Source organism: Poecilia mexicana, unplaced genomic scaffold (assembly GCF_051168715.1).
Source record: "Poecilia mexicana isolate PSO_F unplaced genomic scaffold, ASM5116871v1 scaffold_3, whole genome shotgun sequence".
Lineage (NCBI taxonomy): Eukaryota > Metazoa > Chordata > Actinopteri > Cyprinodontiformes > Poeciliidae > Poecilia > Poecilia mexicana.
The window spans coordinates 37,093,211-37,114,398 of NW_028263372.1; the positions used below are offsets into that span (position 1 = coordinate 37,093,211).

Sequence of the window (21,188 nt, forward strand, 5' to 3'; positions counted from 1 at the left end):
TTTTCCTACAAGAAAAAAATATTTCAGCAAGACGGAAAAAACTCAGGAAAAACTTTATTTATGGAAAATAAAACTAAACGGTCCAGGTCAGCCAGTTCCTGGGAGAGACGGACAGGTGAGACACCTGGATGCTGCCAGCTGCAGCTTTTCGTCAGAATATTTAAAAAACAAACTTTGAATTTCTATAAACGACCTGAAAGAATCAGATTCTCACTCTGGGATTACAGTTTATGAAGTAATAATCCAGATTAATCTTCAGTTGCAGAACTTCCAGTGTTTTCCTTTCACAGCTCTATCGGCCAATCAGCCGATCCGACCGGTTCCTGCCATCCAATCATGGAGCAGCTTCGTGCATAATGAGCCAATCAGCTGGCAGCATGCTGCAATATGTTGGGTTACTGAACTCTCAGGTGCAGAGGTTCTGATCTGCTGTTGGGCCCCACTGATTCGGACCGGGCCAAACGGGTCGATAAGCAGAACCATGCTGCTGCTTCATGAACGGTTCTGATCCGGTTCAATTCAAAGGTTCTTTTGAAGTTCTGGAAATGATTTAATTTGAAAAAGTTTGAACCGCAGAAATAAAACAAACTGAACAGACCCGGTTCTGGAGCTCCGGCCCGGTTCTGGAGCTTTATCCAACATTGAAACAGGAAAACATTTTTCCTTCCGAAGCGGTTCTGGTCGGGTTCAGAGTGGGTCACAGCGCCTCGTCCAGCGGCGCCATCAGCAGCTGCAGCTCCTTGAAGGCGCTGCCATGGCGACCGGCCTGGCCGGCCCGGTTCTTCACCACGTTGCTCAGGTTCTTCAGGTAGCGGCAGCACTCCCGGCACTTCTGGTGCCTGCAGACAGAGGTCAGAGGTCACAGGTGGGCCGTGGCCCTGCGCCGCCCCCTGCAGGTGACTCACCGCTCCTCCCTGGTGATGTCCACCCCCACCGCCGGCGACGCCCTGAGCGTATCGCAGATCAGAGTCCAGAAATGTTTCATGATGAGCTTCAGCGACGTGGAGCCGGTCTGCATGTAGCTGCAAACAGAACCAGGGTCAGGTTCTGTTCCTGACCCAGACCCACCAGCTGGTTCTGGTTCTGGTTGGGTCTCACCTCTCGTATTTGCTCTGCAGCAGCTTGTCGATCTGAGGGAGAACCGTGGTGCAGAGGTCCAGTTTCCACAAGGAGCTGAAACAGAACCACAAGCTGCTGGTTCCGACCCAAAAGCTCCCAGGAAGGATGGAGCGCAAACACTCCGCACAAGAGGAGACGCTGTTTTTGGGTCAGGGGTCAGATTTAGGACTAAGATGTGAATTGAGTTTTGTTTAGGATAAAGATCAGTAGAAATGAATGGAAGTCAATGGAAAGTCCCACCAAGACAGCAAGGCAAGTGTCTGTGTGTGTGTGAGAGTGTGTGTGTGTGTGTGTGTGTGTGTGTCTGTGTGTGTGTGTCTATGTGTGTGTGTGTGTGTGTGTGTCTGTGTGTGTCTATGTGTGTGTGTGTGTGTCTAGGTGTGTGTGTGTGTCTAGGTGTGTGTGTGTGTGTGTGTGTGTGTCTATGTGTCTGTGTGTGTGTGTCTGTGTGTGTGTGTGTCTATGTGTGTGTCTATGTGTGTGTCTATGTGTCTGTGTGTGTGTGTCTATGTGTGTGTGTGTGTGTGTGTCTGTGTGTGTCTATGTGTGTGTCTATGTGTCTGTGTGTGTGTGTGTGTCTAGGTGTGTGTGTGTGTGTGTGTGTGTGTCTATGTGTCTGTGTGTGTGTGTCTGTGTGTGTGTGTGTCTATGTGTGTGTCTATGTGTGTGTCTATGTGTCTGTGTGTGTGTGTCTATGTGTGTCTATGTGTGTGTGTGTGTGTGTGTGTGTCTGTGTGTGTGTGTGTGTGTCTATGTGTGTGTGGTGTGTCTGTGTGTGTCTAGGTGTGTCTATGTGTGTGTGTGTGTGTGTGTCTGTGTGTGTGTGTGTGTCTCACGGCTGCAGGTTGACGATGTTCAGGACGTCCACTACGATGGACAGATCGTTCATGGACACGGCAGCGTCCAGAGCGCTCTGCGCAGACAAACGGTCTTTGTGTCAGGACAGGAAGTAATCAGATTACTGTGGTTGGCGGCGGCTCACCTTGACGTCGTCGCGGGTCCAGACGGACCGGACCGTCTGCAGGTTGCGCTGGCGGCTGCTCAGCATCACACACATGGTGTCGTGACCTTTGTTGATCTGTGCCAGAGCGCCATCGTCTGTGAGAGCGCCGCCCCGGTGGCTGGCTGGGGACTGCAGCCAGACATGGTTAGCAGCTCTAACAGGAAGTTCTGATGGTTCAGAGGAACCGGGAAGCTCACCGGCAGGAAGTCGGCCACGTTGAGTCCCAGCGGCTCGTTGCGGCTGCTCGGGATCACCCGCGGCAACGGTGGCGGCCTGGTGGGCGGGGCAGGCTGGCTGCTGGGGGCGGGGCTACACGGCTTGGTGACGGCGACGACCGTGGGTTCGACCCTCTGGACGGGGGTGGAGGTGGCGAGGGGCGGAGCCTGAGAGAGCAGTGAGGTCACATGTCTGTGGTCCAATCAGAACGGGGCTGCAGAGATGATGCTGCATTCACTGACCTGCTGCTTGTCAGGAGACGGCAGCATCATGTCCTTCAGCTGCCGGCCGACGGCCACCACGCTCTCTGACAGGAACAGGAAACAATTACAAACAAGCCCCGCTTTTATTGTGAAGGGCTATTACCACAGCTGGGTTCTTTCTGCTGAATCGGACCTAACCGGCCAGCAGAACCCCCCTCCTGACCCCTGACCCGGGCAGGTGAGGCTCTGCCTGGGGAAGGAAGTAATCAGATTACTGAGCAGCAGCTGAGTTCCAGGAAGACTCACCGTCTTCAGGAGGAGCTGGAAACGGCTCCGACATCCTGGGAGGAGTTCGAGCTGAGAGACAAACAGACCTGGATGGTTAGCAACAGGTAGATGTGTTACCTAGCAACAGCTAGTTAGAAGAATTATTAATACCATATTTTATGGACTATAAGCCGCTACGTTTTTCCACTCATTGAACCATGCGGCTTGTAGCCCGGTGTGGCTTTCTGTGGATTTTTCTTCAACCACCAGGGGGGGTTCACTTCCTGCTCTTTAGCAGGAAGTGAATCATTGGAAGTGAAAATTGGAAATCAAAGAAGAAAGTGCTGATTTTCATTTAGAACAAGCACATGCTAGCAGCAGGCATGACGGAGAAATGTCAAACTCATCCTCCCTCATCATGGAAACATCAGGAAGACGTTGATATGATGCAGCTTGTAGGTTGAGGGCTGAAGATTTGGCAGTACAGATCGACAGCCGCTGCACTAAACTCAATGAGAACGAATCCATGGTTCGGCGTTAGAGACGCAGCCCTCTGCTGCCCTCTTGTGGAAGACAGAGAGCAGCGGCTTTTATATGCATGTTTCCAGTTTTTTTTTTACTTTGTGGTGCGGCTCATAGTGAGGTGAGCTCTATAGTCCAGAACAATATTCTAATTGATAGTCCAATTAATACTAATTGATACTTTCATATTCTAATGAATACTCAGGAACATGACAGCTTCACTAGGTGTGTGTGAGTGGAGTGAGGGGCGGAGCCTGCATCGGAAGGGGCGTGGCCTCGCCAGGGGTAATTGCTCTGCTCCACCTACAGATGGCGTGTTTGGGCTGGAAGATCTCTCTGTAGTCGTCGGCGTTGTGGATCTCTGCCGACGGCTGCTTGTCCTCCGCCTCGTCCTCGCTCTGGCTCCGCCTCTCTCCATCGGGGCTCCGCCTATCGGTGTCCGAGCGCTTCATTCTGATGACATCACATCGGTTGTTAACCTCATGACATCACAGGCCCAAACGGTCGGCGACCCCCGCTGCCAACCTGTGGGAGCTGCAGGCAGTGGCGGGTCTGTCGTAGTTGCGCCGCAGTGCCGCCGCCCTGGGTTCTGCTGGATCGGTAAGCGGCCGGTCGTCCCGGACGATACCCTGGATCACGGCGCCACCGCTCCGCTTCACCCGCTTCAGGTCCACCACGAAGGACGAGACGCTGGACAGCTGGTGGGACACGCCAATCTGAGGGACAGACAGAGACGGCGCCGTTAAAGACGCTGGCTGGGGAGGGGGCGGGGCCACGCTGTGGAGGGGCGGGGCCACTCTTAGGAGGGGGCGGGGCTACTCACCAGCTGCTGGTTGCAGACGGCCAGGTCCGATACTTTTGCCCAGCCGACTGGGACCGTGTCGAAACATCGGTCCGGTTCCCAGCCGAAAACCCGGAGGGAGTCCGAGGTGCCGCTGTAGAGGCAGGAGCCATCCGGGCTGAACAGCAGGCACCTGGAGGAGGGGTCAGAGGTCATCGCGGCATACAGGGCGGGGTCAGAGGTCAGGCTGATGGAGCTCACCTCACAGCAGACGTGTCTCCCTCCAGAGAGCCGACCATGGTGAACTTCTCCAGGTCCCACAGCTTGATGCTCCTGCAAGAGACAGGAGGCCGTCTGACCCGGTCCAGTGGAACCGGGCTGACCAGAACCAGACTGGCTTTCTGTGCTGGACAGCAGAGCGGAGCTCAAATGGTGAGAGGAAGGAAAAGATTTGTAGTTCTAACAAATAAAAATCTGAAAAGTGTGGTGTGAATGTTATTGTGATCCAGCAGCAGGTCAGGGAGGTTCTGGTTCTGGTCGAAGCAGGCTAGGTTCTAATGTGCGTTAGGAGCACACCACACTTTTCAGATTATCAGTGTATCTGTTGAGACCCAGAATCAGTTTCTTCCTCTTCAACCTTTGACCTCTGGTCTCCATGGAGATAGCTCTCTGGTTCTGACAGATGTTCTGGAGGCAGAGCGGAACCGGACCTGTCGGCGCTGCCGGACGCAAGCAGGTACTCGTTAGGATGGAACTGGACTGCGCTGACGGCCGCCGAGTGTGACTTGAACTCGGTGATGGTTTTCCCCTGGAATAGGTCCCACAGCTGCAGAGACAGAACCAGAACCAGCTGAGCGGAACCAACCCAGTTCTGTCTGAAGTTACTGAAACAGCTACAGAAATCAGAACCCGGTCAGAGTTCTGCTGGATTCTGAGGGACTGGGTCAGCTCCTCAGACAGCAGCATGGTTCTGATGGGTTCTGGGTCGATGTTTACCTTCACGGTGCAGTCGTCGCTAGCCGAGGCTAACCACTTCCCGTCCGGACTGAAGGCCAAACTCCTCACAGCCTCTGTGTGACCCTGTAGAACCGAGCCGATATCAGACAGAACCCGCTTCTGGAACACAGAACCACTAAACAGCAGAACCTCTAACTGTTCTGATCCAGAGTCTACAGCAGGTTCTATCAGAACTCTTTCTCTGATCCAGACGATCCGATCCAGAACCTGACCCAGCAGCTTTCCTGATCCACTGATTCCAGAACCCATCCAGAACCCCCCGGTTCTGACTGAATTAAAGTCTAATAAGGTGTGTTTAGTCCAGGGGTGTCCAAGCTGTGGCTCTGGGGCCAAAATGGGCTCTTTGGATCTTCCACCGTGGCCCTAAATAAGTTAAGTTATAAATCACTGATAAATTGTTTTTCATGACAGAATGACTAGAAACACTATAAATATTGTTTTAGATCTACTTATTTAGTTGAAAACTGTTTTTTATCCATCTTCTTCTGCATAACATTTATTTTAAAACTGAAGTATATATTTATAAAATATATTTTAAAGGTCATGTATAATTTTTGGATCTAAATTTAAATGTTATGTTGGTTCTAGAGGCCTTTATCTGAAAGTAGTTCAACAGGAAGGTGGGTAATGAGAGAGGGGGAGGACATGCGGTAAACGCCACCAGGCCGGGAATCGAACCTGCGACCATGAGGACCAGGGCCTCAACACGTGGGTCATGCTTTGCCTCTGCGCCACCACAGCTCCCCCTAAACTGTTGTTTAGTTGGTTTAAGGGCAAATATGGTTTACAGACCTCTCCAGCTTAGACTTCAACCCAGAAAAGGAATTAGATCAGTTGCTCTTTAGCTTATTCTGTCAGGAACTGTCGAGTACTCACTATTTAGATAGACCAGAAGCCCAGAGGAAACTTGGGGGTCAACATTAGATTACTTTTTAGACTCCTGTTCTCCCAACCCAGAGATGGAATTAGACCAGAGGAAACTTGGCAACCCTGAACAGGAGCTCAGAGTTTACAGACTTAGATTCTCTTCTTCTTTCTGTACTTTGGTTTGTTATTAGGCCCGAGCAGCTAAGCGCTGCGAGAGCCTATTGAAACTGTACTGTTTCTTATTATTCTGCCACCCTCTTTGGGGGCCTTTTTGGGGGCTTTATCATATTCAAAAACTCACCAAACTTGGCGGGGGCATAGAGCCCGGTGAAAAATTACGTATTTTAAGGTCCTCTGACAAATCGCACAAGAAACGGCTCAAGGGCGCCACCTAGCAACTTTCAAAAGACCCTTTCCTATTCACTTACTTTATCGTACAGACTTGAAACTTGGTACACTTGTAGAGCTCCCCAAGACACTCAGAATTTACAATTAATGTCATAGTGCAAGTATCACAGAATGTCGGCCATTTTGGATTGAAGTTCCGATTTTGACCCGATTTTGGCCGTTCACAGGGTTCGCATTTTTTCGAACTTGTCCTAGGGATTTCGATCGATCGGCTTCAAACTCGGTCAGATCGTTCATAAGGCATGGCCGATCCAAAGTTATCAAAGGTTTGCGTTTTCGACCTTTCTGAAGGGGGGTTACCTGGGGTCAAAGTTCATGGATTCGCCATGAAACACAAAACGGTTATAACTTTTACAAAAAAACTCACAGCAGCACCAAACTTTCAGTGATTGATCATCATCGGGTCCCCTACAATACCCAATGGTAAAATGATGACATCATTTAGGCCACGCCCCCTGAGAACAGGAAGTGTCATGTTTTACTCTGAATGGTCGCTATCTGACCCCTTTGACCTAATCAACATGAAACTGTGTCCACAGACAGAAAACATGTTGGTGTGTCATGGATTCCAACCCTGTTTGGTTTCGATGGAGCAGGTGGGCGTGGCGGCGTGGCGAACTGACCTGTAACGCCGTGTCCATACGTTTGGCTGCAGATTCCACAATTTTGAGCCCAGCTGCACCAAACTTGACATGAGTGATCCAGGTGGGATGCCTGACGATCCTATGTCGTCATAATCTGACGTCATATAAGCCCCGCCCCCTCAGAACAGGAAGTGCCTTTTTGTGACTTGTAAAGCTCCATCTATGGCTCTCTCAACCTAATCAAGATGATTCTGTGTTGCATGACAGATAACATGTTGGTCTCACTTGCTTTAAAGCGCCAAGAGTCTTCTGTAGAGGGCGTGGCCGTGGGACCGCGGCGAAGCAGAGGTAACGCCGCCGCCATACGTTTGGCTCTAGATTCCACATCGTTCAGCCCAGCTGCACCAAACTCACTAGGATGCATCCTTATCCATCCCCGAACAGGAATCCATAACAGTCGTTGATGGGCGTGGCTTAATTTCTCTACAGCGCCCCCTAGAATTTTTTAAATAAGCAGCCCCAAGCCATTCTTTAACCTAGAATTATGAAACTTGGTACACATGTGTATGATGTCAGGACCTACAAAAAAGTCTCTTGGAGCCATGGTGCAAACCCAACAGGAAGTCGGCCATTTTGGATCAAAATCCGCCATTTCCTCTTTTTCATAGACGTCGCATCTGATCTATCTCCTCCTACAGCTTTTGAGATACAGACTTCAAACTCAGTCAGCAGAGAGTTGAAACATTAAAGGTCAGAAGTTATCACAGGAATTTTTGTGTGTCAAAGCATGTGGGCGTGGCTAACTCCCAAACTTTGACTATTCACCATTAATCATAAAAGTGACATAACATGCACATACAAGGTCACAGCTGCATCAGACTTTCTATGTCTCATTATAGACCAGTCCTCATAAAAGTTAGGTGGTCGATTGATGACATCACCTTAGCCCCGCCCACTTCCGACAGGAAGTCACCTCTTTTTTCTACTGTATGTCGTACTTTTACACTCTAAGTCATGTTGGTGTGTCATGGATTCCAACCCTGTGCAGACTGACATAAAATGAGATGATGATGAACTCTGTAAATGCCTACTGACCCGTGGGGACGTGGCAAAATGGCTGTCCCTCGCCATATACATACGATCGTCTCTTATTCACAAACGCATCATCCGATTTACACCAGACTTTTTATGAGTGAGACTTGTGAACCTCTAAGAAGCCCAATACAGTTTAATTGCAATTTGACTCCACTGCGCCCCCTAGGTTAATCAAACAGCTGTATCTCCTTGCCACATGGCCCAATCTGCTCCAGATTTTGGGTGCATGGCAAGGGAACGCTGCCGTCCTCCACGAATCGCGTGGAGGACGGCGCGCGAGCGTCGGCGGTGGCCGGCGGGAGGCGGTGCTGGAACATCCGCGGTGGCTATAGGCTTGAGCGGCGCTTGGCTGCGAGGGCCGCTTGAGGCTCCGCGGAGCTTTAATTTTGTTTGTATTTCCTTTTAACTCACGTAAAGCACTTTGAATTGCCTTGTTGCTGAAAATGTGCTACATAAATAAAATTGCCTCACCTTATAAATATGTCTCATAATGCATTTATTCAGTCAGTATAATAAAGCTAACCCAATAAACTTTTAAAATATAATCAGGGTGTCCGAGGCGGCCGCAGCGTATGGATATTTACATCAGCCCAGTGTGGGTAGTTATTTTTCCTCGGAGAACTCGGCATCAAGGTGAGCCATTTGCGCGTTGAGGAGCGATGAGAATGATTTATCTTTGTGAACAGAATTATATCGGGCGCTGCCCAGCGTGTGGCGCTGTCTGCCCTGTAAAGTTCATGTCTGTGGTCCCGGTTGGTTGGAGCGTTAGCAGTTAATGAACCAGCGCTAACCTGATCGTACAGGTTCAGCCCAGTGAGGAGCTTTAGCGCTCGCATCATGCTGGTTTTATATTATCTTATTATTATTTTTAGAATTATTTTTCCGGTTAAATGGTGCATCAAACCATATCAGATGCTTTGTCTGCTTAGTCAGACTTAATGCGTGGAGATCTGAGAAACTCGTCCCATAAACTCCAGCAACCAAAACAGTTTCTGTGATTCTTATTAAAACTCAACAGACATGAAATGTTAGAGCTGCTAAAGCCACATTAGCAGCATTGAATGAAATCTCCTGTTTGTTGCTCAGTGCAGCAGATTTAACTCATCCTGCAGGGCCGGTCCAAGGCTGATGAGGCCTGGGGCAGAATCTGACTGAGGGGCCCCATCAGCACCTCGAACAGCTTCTGTGTTGGATTTAATCTGGGAGAGGAGGAGGAGTTTAACTGGCCAAGATAAAAACAATCAGTTATAATCCAGTTCATTAATTTATATTTGTGAACAAACAGCTCAAACTCAAAGATTAAATTTACAGCATCAGATTGTTGCTATGTTAACAAAACAATCTATGAATATTGTTCTTTGAACTTTTACAAAGTAAACTTGTCAGCTCCTTAAAATCTTACATTTAAATGTTAACCAATTTAAATCTTTTAATTTAAGCTGAAATCATTAAATCAAATTTAGCAGCATTGATAACCTCAATAAATAAATGGTACATTTATTTTATCTGTGGTCCGTGTTAAAATATTAGCATTTATGGCCCCTGAAGCCCTGGGGGCCCGATGGAGCCGCTGACTTGATTAAAGAAGTGGAAATATGTAATATTCATTTTAATTGTATTTTCTGATTTGTTGTTTTTAAGACTAGTTGTGGGTTTAAATATTGAAATATTACAGGAAATGTAATATTTTTACATTTCCTGTAAAAATATTACATTTTTACAGGAAATGTAAAAATGTAATATTTTTACATTTCCTGTCAACTTAAAATCTTTTAATACAAAAACACAGCGGAGCGCCCGCCGGGCCGTTTACTGGGGGAAACTCTGATAATGATGCGTTTCTTTTTTGTAAATTCAGAATGTTATAAAAAAAGTTATGGAAAGACAGTGAAGCAAAATGTTCCATGTCGCTTCATAAAGTGAAGCAACATGTAATTCAGAGCCAGAACCAGGCTTCTACTGCAGGTGGTTCTGGATCAGGTGGTTCTGGATCAGGTCACACGCAACTTCTTGGACCACAGAGAACTACTGATCTGGATCTGAAGATCTGACCTTGTAGCGAAACACGTATCCTTTCCTCCGGACGTCCCAGAGCTGGAAAACACATCAACACTTATTACACACACACACACACACACACACACACACACACACACACACACACACACACACACACACACACACACACACACACACACACACAAACAGAAACACACACCTTGATGTTTGTGTCCACAGAGCTGGAGGCCAGGAAGTTTCCAAACGGGTGGAAGCCCAGACTGGTGACATTCGCTTTGTGACCCATCAGAGTCCGCAGGACTGAGAACAGGAAGTAGCAGGTCAGAGGACGGGAAGTAGCAGGTCATAGGACAGGAAGTAGGAGGTCATAGGACAGGAAGTAGGAGGTCATAGGACAGGAAGTAGGAGGTCATAGGACAGGAAGTAGCAGGACAGAACAGGAAGTAGGAGGTCGGAGGACGGGAAGTAGGAGGTCGGAGGACGGGAAGTAGGAGGTCATAGGACAGGAAGTAGGAGGTCGGAGGACAGGAAGTAGGAGGTCAGAGCACAGGAAGTAGGAGGTCAGAGCACAGGAAGTATCAGGACTGAGGACAGGAAGAAGCAGGGCTGAGGACAGGAAGAAGCAGGGCTGAGGACAGGAAGAAGCAGGGCTGAGGACAGGAAGAAGCAGGGCTGAGGACAGGAAGAAGCAGGGCTGAGGACAGGAAGAAGGGCTGAAGACAGGAAGTAGCAGGGCTGAGGACAGGAAGTAGCAGGGCTGAGGACAGCAAGTAGGAGGTCAGAGGACAGCAAGTAGGAGGTCAGAGGACAGGAAGTAGCAGGTCGGAGGACAGGAAGTAGCAGGACTGAGGACAGGAAGTAGCAGGACTGAGGACAGGAAGAAGCAAGACTGAGGACAGGAAGAAGCAGGACTGAGGACAGGAAGTAGCAGGTCGGAGGACAGGAAGTAGCAGGACTGAGGACAGGAAGAAGCAGGACTGAGGACAGGAAGTAGCAGGTCGGAGGACAGGAAGAAGCAAGACTGAGGACAGGAAGAAGGAGGTCGGAGGACAGGAAGTAGCAGGTCCGAGGACAGGAAGTAGCAAGACTGAGGACAGGAAGAAGGAGGTCATAGGACAGGAAGTAGCAAGACTGAGGACAGGAAGAAGGAGGTCAGAGCACAGGAAGTAGCAGGGCTGAGGACAGCAAGTAGGAGGTCAGAGGACAGGAAGAAGCAGGTCGGAGGACAGGAAGTAGCAGGACTGAGGACAGGAAGTAGCAAGACTGAGGACAGGAAGTAGCAAGACTGGGGAGAGGAAGTAGCAAGACTGAGGACAGGAAGTAGCAAGACTGAGGACAGGAAGTAGCAAGACTGAGGACAGGAAGTAGGAGGTCAGAGGACAGGAAGAAGGAGGTCGGAGGACAGGAAGAAGGAGGTCGGAGGACAGGAAGAAGGAGGTCGGAGGACAGGAAGAAGGAGGTTGGAGGACAGGAAGCAGCAGGTCGGAGGACAGGAAGCAGCAGGTCGGAGGACAGGAAGTAGCAGGTCGGAGGACAGGAAGTAGCAGGTCGCAGGACCGGAAGTAGCAGGTCGGAGGACAAGAAGTAGCACGTCAGAGGACAGGAAGTAGCAGGACTGAGAACAGGAAGTAGGAGGTCGGAGGACAGGAAGTAGGAGGTCAGAGCACAGGAAGTAGGAGGTCAGAGCACAGGAAGTATCAGGACTGAGGACAGGAAGAAGCAGGGCTGAGGACAGGAAGAAGCAGGGCTGAGGACAGGAAGAAGCAGGGCTGAGGACAGGAAGAAGCAGGGCTGAGGACAGGAAGAAGCAGGGCTGAGGACAGGAAGAAGGGCTGAAGACAGGAAGTAGCAGGGCTGAGGACAGGAAGTAGCAGGGCTGAGGACAGCAAGTAGGAGGTCAGAGGACAGCAAGTAGGAGGTCAGAGGACAGGAAGTAGCAGGTCGGAGGACAGGAAGTAGCAGGACTGAGGACAGGAAGTAGCAGGACTGAGGACAGGAAGAAGCAAGACTGAGGACAGGAAGAAGCAAGACTGAGGACAGGAAGTAGCAGGTCGGAGGACAGGAAGTAGCAGGACTGAGGACAGGAAGAAGCAGGACTGAGGACATGAAGTAGCAGGTCGGAGGACAGGAAGAAGCAAGACTGAGGACAGGAAGAAGGAGGTCGGAGGACAGGAAGTAGCAGGTCCGAGGACAGGAAGTAGCAAGACTGAGGACAGGAAGAAGGAGGTCATAGGACAGGAAGTAGCAAGACTGAGGACAGGAAGAAGGAGGTCAGAGCACAGGAAGTAGCAGGGCTGAGGACAGCAAGTAGGAGGTCAGAGGACAGGAAGAAGCAGGTCGGAGGACAGGAAGTAGCAGGACTGAGGACAGGAAGTAGCAAGACTGAGGACAGGAAGTAGCAAGACTGAGGACAGGAAGTAGCAAGACTGAGGACAGGAAGTAGCAAGACTGAGGACAGGAAGTAGCAAGACTGAGGACAGGAAGTAGCAAGACTGAGGACAGGAAGTAGCAAGACTGAGGACAGGAAGTAGGAGGTCAGAGGACAGGAAGAAGGAGGTCGGAGGACAGGAAGAAGGAGGTCGGAGGACAGGAAGAAGGAGGTCGGAGGACAGGAAGAAGGAGGTTGGAGGACAGGAAGCAGCAGGTCGGAGGACAGGAAGTAGCAGGTCGGAGGACAGGAAGTAGCAGGTCGGAGGACAGGAAGTAGCAGGTCGCAGGACCGGAAGTAGCAGGTCGGAGGACAGGAAGTAGCTTTACTCTTGGCGGCCTCCAGGTCCCAGACTCGAATGGATCCAGACTGGGAACCAGCTGCAACCTGCTCCTCTGACGCGCTGAACTGGACGCACTCCACCGGGTTCTTATGACCCGTCAAGCTCTGAGAGAGAAACGGGTCAGAATAGAGAACGGGTCAGAGTTGGCAGTAGCTCAGAGCCAAGATGGTTCTCTCAGGGAGCCATTTGTAAAGTTAACAGCAGATCCTGGACCGGACCTCCCAGTTCAGATCAGTAATCAAGTTCTGATATCTGGACTCGGATGGCCCTCAGCCAATTGGTGAGCGGACCGGACCTGCTGGGTTCTGGTACCGGAGGTGCCGAGTCTCACCATGACGCAGTTGGCCTTGCTGACGGCCCAGATGTTGACCCGGCAGTCCTCACCCCCTGTGGCCAGCAGACGGCCCGAGTTCTTCCCCAGAGACAGGCAGGACACGGTTCTGGAGTGGGCCTCGAACTCCTCTGAGGATAAACAGGATGACACGCATCATGAACCAGATCCCATCCTGACCGGGTCACATCGCAACTGTCCTCTGGGTTCTACTCACGCAGGCGCCATGAGATCTTGGTGCTGCTGGCAGCAGCCATATTGGGACAAACTGGGCTGGTTTTGGAGTTAAATCATGAGGACCTCTCCATGGAGCCTCTTCCTCCTGCAGGAAGTTAGAACAGAACCGGATCAGAACAGAATAAGGTTGGAACAGAACCAGATAACCAGGTCAAAGACAGAACCAGGGCACCGGGTCAGAACTGGAACCAGGGTATATGTCTGGGTTTAGTTTGGATACCTGAACCGGATCCAGAAGTTATTCACAGATAAGAGATGTTCATGTTTCGGGTCCAGATCGTATTAACACACTAGGACTGGTTCTGATTCTTCCAGTGAGTCCATTTCTCCTCAGGCAGCTGGTTCGGTCCTGCTTAGAACCAGAACTGTACTGCAGGAACCGGGTCAGGAAGGTTCTGACCCAGTTTGCTCCCACTCTGTCTGGACCTGGTTCTCCGCCCCACCGGAACCTATCATCACCGAACGGTTCTGTTGGACCGTGATTGGTCGGTTTACTCCAGGTGCGCCAGTGGCTGGCTCCTCTAACGGAAACCAGCAGGTAAACCTACCTGATGGTAACCACCTGGTTAGCAACTGCTAGCTAGCAGGTCGAACCGGAGCAAACTGGACCGGTTCTGACGAGTCCTCCTTCCCGGTTCGGGTCTGCGGGACGCAGCGGCACCGCTGTACGGGTTAAACCGGCTCCAGGAGGTTCCGAGTCCACACTTCTGCCTGTTGACAGGCTGTTTGATCTCTGCTGCAGCTTAGCAACAGAGTTAACACGTCACTTCCGCTCAAGTAAAAAAAAAAGAAAAAAAAAGCATTTTCCCGTCCAACTTTATTAACAATGAATTCAGCGAACAAACGGAGAAAATCTAATTATTTAATCAATTCATCTTAATAAAAATACTAATAATCGAAAATATCAAATATAGAAATAAAAACTAAAACTAAATTAAATATGACAGATTATTAATTCTGCTCTACTTACTGATTGTTTTTAAGTCTTCATTTTTTAACAATGAGAAATCACAAACAGTAGAACACACAAAAACACAAGTTTTATTAATCAAACTAATTCGATAAAAAAGTTGTTTCAATTAAAAGCACAAAAATGAATGAAAGAACACAACTATTATTACAAATAAAATAATTTTGATGATGATCATTGTTATGGATCATATGGAAATTTGAGAATTGAGAGTAGAAGGTTGCAGAAGAAGTGTGAGGTCAGAGGTCAGCCTGGGCCTCCTCCATTACAGGCCGTCTCGTCTACCCCCCTTATTAATCCATTTAATCCCACCTGCAACAATTGTTGCTGCTAGCATAACACATACAGCACTATGCTATGTGTCCATAGCTTTGTTGTTTATTCTACATGAATTGCTGTTCCCATACAGCTTAAAACTATCAGATATTTTAGATCATCTAGACCTGAAGGAACCTCAAAATTATGTCTTCTACATCCCACAGTTGAACCCCCCTTTATGCCGCCCCCCCCCCAAATACCAAACCTTTCTACAAAATGTGACCTTTGCACTGAATGACGACTACAAGATGACGCTGCGCCTGAATCTAGTTTAGGACAAGGAAAAGGTCTGGTGGAACAGGGACAATGTCCTCTCAGATGGAGATTTGTTCAAACTAACATTTTCATCTGATTTTGCCTCATTAATGAAATGACCAAATGAGATCAAAGGTCGCTTGGCAGTTGGCACATTGAGACAATGACATCTGCAGGATGTGGCATTGAATTTTTATGTTTCTAAAATATTTCTAAACACTCTTGTAACCATTCTTTGTTATAATAGGCTATGCATATAATGATTTTTCTTATTTTTGTATATGTATAAATAGACCATATTTGTGTAATTTAGACTGTTGCCAACATAAAACCTGTATTTTCACTAACATAACCAACATAAGATGTAATAATTCTTAAATATCATGTGCTAGGGAGGTCCAAGGGTTGAAATGCATGCACTTATTTTGCAGGAAAAAATTTGGGATTAAACGGGTTAATGTACATCTCCTGGCTCGGGTCGAGTCTTCAGCGGAGAGGAAGCGACCACCAGGGGGCGCCGATTCAACCAGCGGAAGTCAGACACCGGCCTGCAGCATTTAAAAAAAAATCATACATAAACTTAGAATATTTTGAGAAATCTCAGTTGTTTTTGGAAGCAGTTGGACTTTTTGGTGCTCATCGTCGGATATCTTTGCGTGGACAATCATTTTATCCTGTATCTGATTTAACTTGTTTGTATCTTAATTACATTTTTTAAATTTAATTTTGATTGAATTGAGAGTTGACTCTTCAGTGTTTCTTCAATAAACAAAATACATTCATTCAGCAATGAATGTATTCAGCAGAATACATTCAGCTTTATTATTAGCCCTGTGCTGAGGTGTTAGTGTTTTTAGTTTAACAAAGTTTCTATTTGAAGGAAATATTAATAACCAATTTCATTTAAATATCAAAGTAAATATTTTAATGATTATGTATTATAGAATAGATAAAGTCTTTTTCTTATTATTATTGTGCTGCCAAACTTGATTAACGACAGAACAAAAAAAAGATCCAGATAAAAAAATCATATAATAATAAGATTGATAAAACTTTTGGTAAGTATTACTTTATTTCTTTCTCCTGCTGTCTGATAAAATGTTTTTCCTGTCCTGAGGTACGGTGGCGAACTCCAGTTTATTTTATTTTAATGAATCTGAAGCTTCACATGGAGCTCTGAGGTCCACGTGACCCCATCTGACCCGGCCCCCGTTTCCTGTACATGCTGACGAACATTCACCGGAAACAGCAGAAACCCTATTTCAAAATAAAAGTTCCTGTTCAGAGGAGCCAGCAGGGACTTAATTCCATTAAAGAAGAATTAAAATGTGAATATAACAGTGACTCTTGGTTCTGGTTCTTCTTGGTTCTGAACCCGATGACAATCATTTGCTTTGGATCAGAACTGACGGATTTCTGGGTGATAATAAAGTCAAAGATGAAAACTGAATTTTTATCTGCAGTTTATCCTCGTTTCCTTGAGGAACACCAGATGTTATTATTACTATTATTTGAACTTTGACAGCCGGTCGGTTCTGGTCCACTTCCAGGAGGGTCGGAGCCAGCACAGCTCAGAAAATGGGACTGTTTTATTGTGAAAGGAGAGAACCGGAAGTGGATCCGGTGTGCTGTCGGAACACTTGATGCCGAACCGTTTCCTGCTTCTCCGTCGGTCCATCTGAGCGGCTCCAGCAGAGGTTCGCGGAGCAGAGCCGGGCCCATCCGGACCGGAGCCGAACCGAACCCGAACATGGCGAAGAGCTACGACTACCTGTTCAAACTGCTGCTGATCGGAGACAGCGGCGTGGGCAAAACCTGCCTGCTGTTCCGCTTCAGCGAGGACGCGTTCAACACCACCTTCATCTCCACCATCGGTGAGTCCGGCCCGGTCCGGTCCAGATGGTCACCCGCCTCTGGTACCGGGACAGCTCTGTGACGTCAGCCTACCTGCGTCCCACCAGTTCTGTTGATGATGATGATTCTCAGCTTCATCACCATCAGGATGTTCTGATCAGACAGATGAACTGAACCGGTTCTGGAACGGTTCTCCTGAACCAGTTCAGTTCATCATGGCTGAAAGGAATCATCATGTGAAGGTTCTGGTTCTGGGAGGCCCGGTGGGCCCGTCACTGGGTTCTCAAGGTACTTCATATTAAAAATGTAAAAAGAGACAAAAACAACCAGAAGAAATAGAAACTGACCCAAACCAACCAGAACCAGAACCAGACTGGCAGCACCAAGCAGGCTGACAGAAACTCATCCAGGAGGTCCAGAAGAACCAGAACATCTGGAGTTCTGCAGGGCTCACTGCTGCTGCTATGGTCAAAGGTCATCAGAGATCCAGGACCAGAACCAGTTCTGGCCCAGAAAAACACAAAGACCCATTTCACATCGACCAGAACCGTCCTGGTGCCGTTCCATCTGGAGCAGAACCAACAGAACCTGCAGCCCATCAGGGTGGTATAGTGATGTGGACTTCTGGACCCGATGGAACCGGATCAGAACCTCCCTGAAGCTGAAGGTCCAGAACATCTGGGTTCTGGTCCAGAACATTGATCCAGAACCCACCAGCATCAAAATGAAGGTTTCAGAGTGGCCTAGTCAAAGTCTGGAGTGCAGCAGGTTAGAACCGGTCCAGCGGGTCAGAACCGGTCTAGTGGTGTTAATCAGAGGGCATGAATACTTTTCCCACAGGGTTTTAGTTCAGCAGAACCGGGTTCAACAACTAGGAGCTGATCTGGGCCCGGTTGGTTCTGAACACAAACATTGACCAAAGACCAGAACCAGTTCTGTAGGAAACCCTGAATCGTGTCAGAACCTTGATGCAGAACAGAATCGGATCAGAACCACATTCAGCCTTGCTAAGAGATGCAGACAGGAAGCGGCTCAGTTTCACTTCCTGTTCAGAGGCGGAGCAAGAATCCAGCTGAGATCAAACCGGTTCTGGATCAGAACTGGTTGGGTCAGCTGGTTTCTGCTGGTCAGGTGACAGGAAGCTGGACCATGACATCACCGGGTCAGAAACTGTCCAGAACCAGAAGCTGAGACGAGCTCAGAACCGGACCTGCAGTGGGTTTGACCGGTTCTGGTCGGGTCTGACCGGTTCTGGTGGGTCTCTGCAGAACCATTTTCCTCTTTGCGACCCAGATGATGAACAGAACAGGTTCTGCTGTCGGTTCTGGTTTCAGTCATGGGACCTGCAGGAACAGGAAGTTCCTCGTCTGAGGCAGGAAGTGATGTTTGGTCACGTTTGTGTTTTAAAAATAACCGAGGGAGGTTTGTTTTCTGCACCTCCAGCTGCCAGGCGGGCGGTGCGGAGCTGTTCCTGATCTCTGTCTCTGTGCGATTCCCTTTCCATCAGACCAAATGTTTGACATCTTTTCTACAGATGTGATCTGGTGATAAAACATCAAATATCTAACCACACAGCTGTTATGATGAAGTTCTAATTCTGTCCCTTTGGGGTCTGAAGGGCCACAGGTCGGTTACAGCGGGCCCGATTTGGCCCGTGGACCTTCAGTTTGACACACGTGACTCATAGTTGTCCACCTCTGTTTCAGGAATCGATTTTAAAATTCGGACCGTGGAACTGGACGGGAAGAAGATCAAACTGCAGATCTGGTGAGAGCTGGTCTTGAACCGGGCTTGGAGAACTTTTTCTGGTTCTGGATCACTTAATACAGGTCCAGTTGGAGTAACTGGTTCTGGATCTGAACTGATTCGTTGTTTGTGGATCAGTTAAGTGAACTAGAATCTGTTCGGAATCACTAACCCATATTAATCCCGTGAACCCGGTTCGGTTTCTGTCCGCAGGGACACGGCGGGTCAGGAACGCTTCCGGACCATCACCACAGCCTACTACCGAGGCGCCATGGTAGGCCACGCCCCCTCCCCTTTCCACTGGTCAGTGCAGACGTGTCACTTCCTGTTTGTCGCGGCAGGGTATCATGCTGGTGTACGACATCACCAACGAGAAATCCTTCGACAACATCCGGAACTGGATACGTAACATCGAGGAGGTAGGCCCCGCCCCGCCATGTGACCCAGCGTTGATGATGTCATCGACCACCTGACGGGTCAGCGGCCATGTTTGTGTTGCAGCACGCGTCGGCAGACGTGGAGAAGATGATCCTGGGAAACAAGTGCGACATGAACGACAAGAGGCAGGTCTCCAAGGAGAGAGGAGAGAAGGTGGGCGGAGTTTCCTGATCACATGACAGGAAGCAGATGGATCAGAACCCAACGGGTCCGGTGACGTTATTAACGTGCGGTTCTGTTGTCCTTCAGCTCGCCATCGACTACGGGATCAAGTTCCTGGAAACCAGCGCCAAGTCCAGCATCAATGTGGAGGAGGTGAGTCCGGACCCGACCAGAACCCGGGCTGCTGTAGAACCCGACCCGACTGGAACTGATTAATTGTGGTTAAATGACTCAGCGCAGTAGAACCCGGGGGTAATGTTATCTTTCTCTCCTCAGGGCTTCCTGACCCTCGCCAGAGACATCATGAGCCGCCTCAACAGGAAGATGGTGAGTCGACCTGAACTTCCAGGTGTTTCCAGGTGTTTCCAGGTCTCCGTGACATTCCTTGTTTTCTCTGCAGAACGACGGGGGTCCGGCAGGTGGAGGTGGCCAAGTGAAGATCTCAGAGCCGCTCTCCAAGAAGAGCGTGTTCAGGTGTTCGCTGCTGTAGGCGGAGCCTCCAGCGGCCCACCAATCACCTGCAGACGCTCACTGCGGTAGGCGGAGCCTCCTGACCCACTGTGGCTCCTCCTCCATCCAGGTTATGATGGCGGCTGCCTTGAAACGTGAAAACAATCGGCAGTTTTTATTTCTGTAGGATGGAGGCGGGGCTTATATAGGGGCTGACCTTACATGTACAGACACACTTAAAGGGACAGTCCGTGTTTTTCCTGATTGGTCATCTGAGCGCGCTCAGTTTCAGCTGAAATCATTACTTCCCTCCTCCAGCACCTCGCTCTAAGAAGAGCATGTTCACAAGGACAAGTTAGTACACCCCTTGATCAGCTCTTTACTAGATGTTCACATAATCTTTCATATTTATCTCCAGAATTTAAAGTGATTTTATCCAAATAAACAGGAACCAATCAGTAGGACAACCAATGTTTTCTCCAACTCAGGGAAAAGTTAGCACACCCCAACATCTACTCTGTCTGGATGAAATCCCTTCAGGAGAAGGTTCTTATCTCCATCTGAGGGACGCTGTCCCCTCATCACTTCCTGTCTCCCCACAGCATCTGCAAGAGATCAGTGTCTGGCCTTTGACTAGGCTAAGGAGCTTCATCCAGCTCCCTGTGTTACTGATTGCAGATGTTTCTGCTCTGATTGTTCAAACTGAGCGCGCTCAAACGTGTGAACTGTCCCTTTAAAGCTGTCTCCAGGAAGGTCACCTCGGGGTCAGCAGGGTGGCCATGCTTGATTTAAAAATGGCAGCTGTGAGCAAGAAGTAGGCACATTTCGGTCTGACGTCTCCAACCAGGATGACTGATGGTTTCATTTCAACGCAGCTTCGGTTTGTTTTCATGCTTTTATTTTGAAGTTATCTGCTCTAACAGTTGTCTCAGGACAGGAAGTGCTGCAGTTTTCAGTGAAACAGGAAATGTTTCAGCTTCCTGTGGAGAATCAGTTTTACATGAGGAGGTTCTGATCCGTCAGCTGGTCTGAGGTCAGCAGAACCCAACCGGAACCGGCTATGCAACTGATCCGGAGAACCCGGCTGTCTCCAGAGTTCCTCGAGTTTATTTTTCTACCTGACTTTCAGAATAAAAGCCTCTAACTGTATTGTAACATGAAGGATTTTCTAAATAAACTTGTTTTATATTGGAGTTTGTCTCCTTGTGTCAGAGGATGATGATGATGAAGAGCTGGGCCTGATCGGATCGAAGTGAACAAAAGTCCTGGTCCGAATGGAAAGTTCTGCCTGGTTCTGTTTGAGAGAACAGAACAAATGTGGTTCTGTTCAGCCAGACAGTGGAGGTCAGAGGTCGTCCTCAGAGACTGAAGCAGAACCTGAAACCCGACCCGGTTGTTTCAGAGTCGCTCAAAACGGACGGCGTAAAATTTCATCGGGGTCATCTGAGGTCCGGGTTCCAGAACCGGCTGATCCCTGGTTCTGGATCGGATGGTTCTGAGGACGATTTTCTGGATAAAAACACCTGGATGTACCTGATCCCGGTACCACTGAGGT

The 21,188-nt window shown here is 48.9% G+C and overlaps 2 protein-coding genes across 4 annotated transcripts; one reads left to right on the forward strand and one right to left on the reverse strand.

Annotated features, from left to right (window-relative positions):
• Nucleotides 1-37: 37 nt before the first annotated feature.
• Nucleotides 38-14,438, reverse strand: katnb1 (katanin p80 (WD repeat containing) subunit B 1). 3 transcript variants are annotated; one of them, XM_088004585.1, is made up of 20 exons: nt 13,989-14,438; nt 13,421-13,525; nt 13,204-13,334; nt 12,859-12,976; nt 10,301-10,401; nt 10,135-10,176; nt 5,108-5,191; nt 4,822-4,937; nt 4,373-4,444; nt 4,154-4,304; nt 3,856-4,046; nt 3,638-3,783; nt 2,848-2,898; nt 2,581-2,645; nt 2,320-2,505; nt 2,102-2,251; nt 1,956-2,032; nt 1,099-1,257; nt 906-1,022; nt 38-839 (listed from the first exon to the last, which is right to left on the reverse strand). In XM_088004585.1, the coding sequence occupies exons 2-20, from the start codon at nt 13,458-13,460 to the stop codon at nt 698-700; spliced, it is 2,139 nt and encodes a 712-aa protein (XP_087860711.1). In that variant the 5' UTR covers nt 13,461-13,525; nt 13,989-14,438; the 3' UTR covers nt 38-697. The 3 variants fall into 3 exon arrangements, with proteins under 3 accessions (XP_087860711.1, XP_014830487.1, XP_087860712.1); XM_014975001.2 differs by having other exon boundaries at nt 1,099-1,173; nt 13,989-14,427; XM_088004586.1 differs by lacking the exon at nt 13,989-14,438 and adding an exon at nt 13,661-13,974.
• Nucleotides 14,439-16,634: 2,196 nt separating this feature from the next.
• Nucleotides 16,635-20,826, forward strand: LOC106908789 (ras-related protein Rab-8B). The gene is made up of 8 exons (XM_014975008.2): nt 16,635-16,857; nt 18,544-18,604; nt 18,797-18,857; nt 18,925-19,002; nt 19,085-19,174; nt 19,271-19,336; nt 19,460-19,510; nt 19,584-20,826. Exons 1-8 carry the CDS (start codon nt 16,734-16,736, stop codon nt 19,671-19,673), a joined length of 621 nt encoding a protein of 206 aa, XP_014830494.1. The 5' UTR covers nt 16,635-16,733; the 3' UTR covers nt 19,674-20,826.
• Nucleotides 20,827-21,188: the final 362 nt, after the last annotated feature.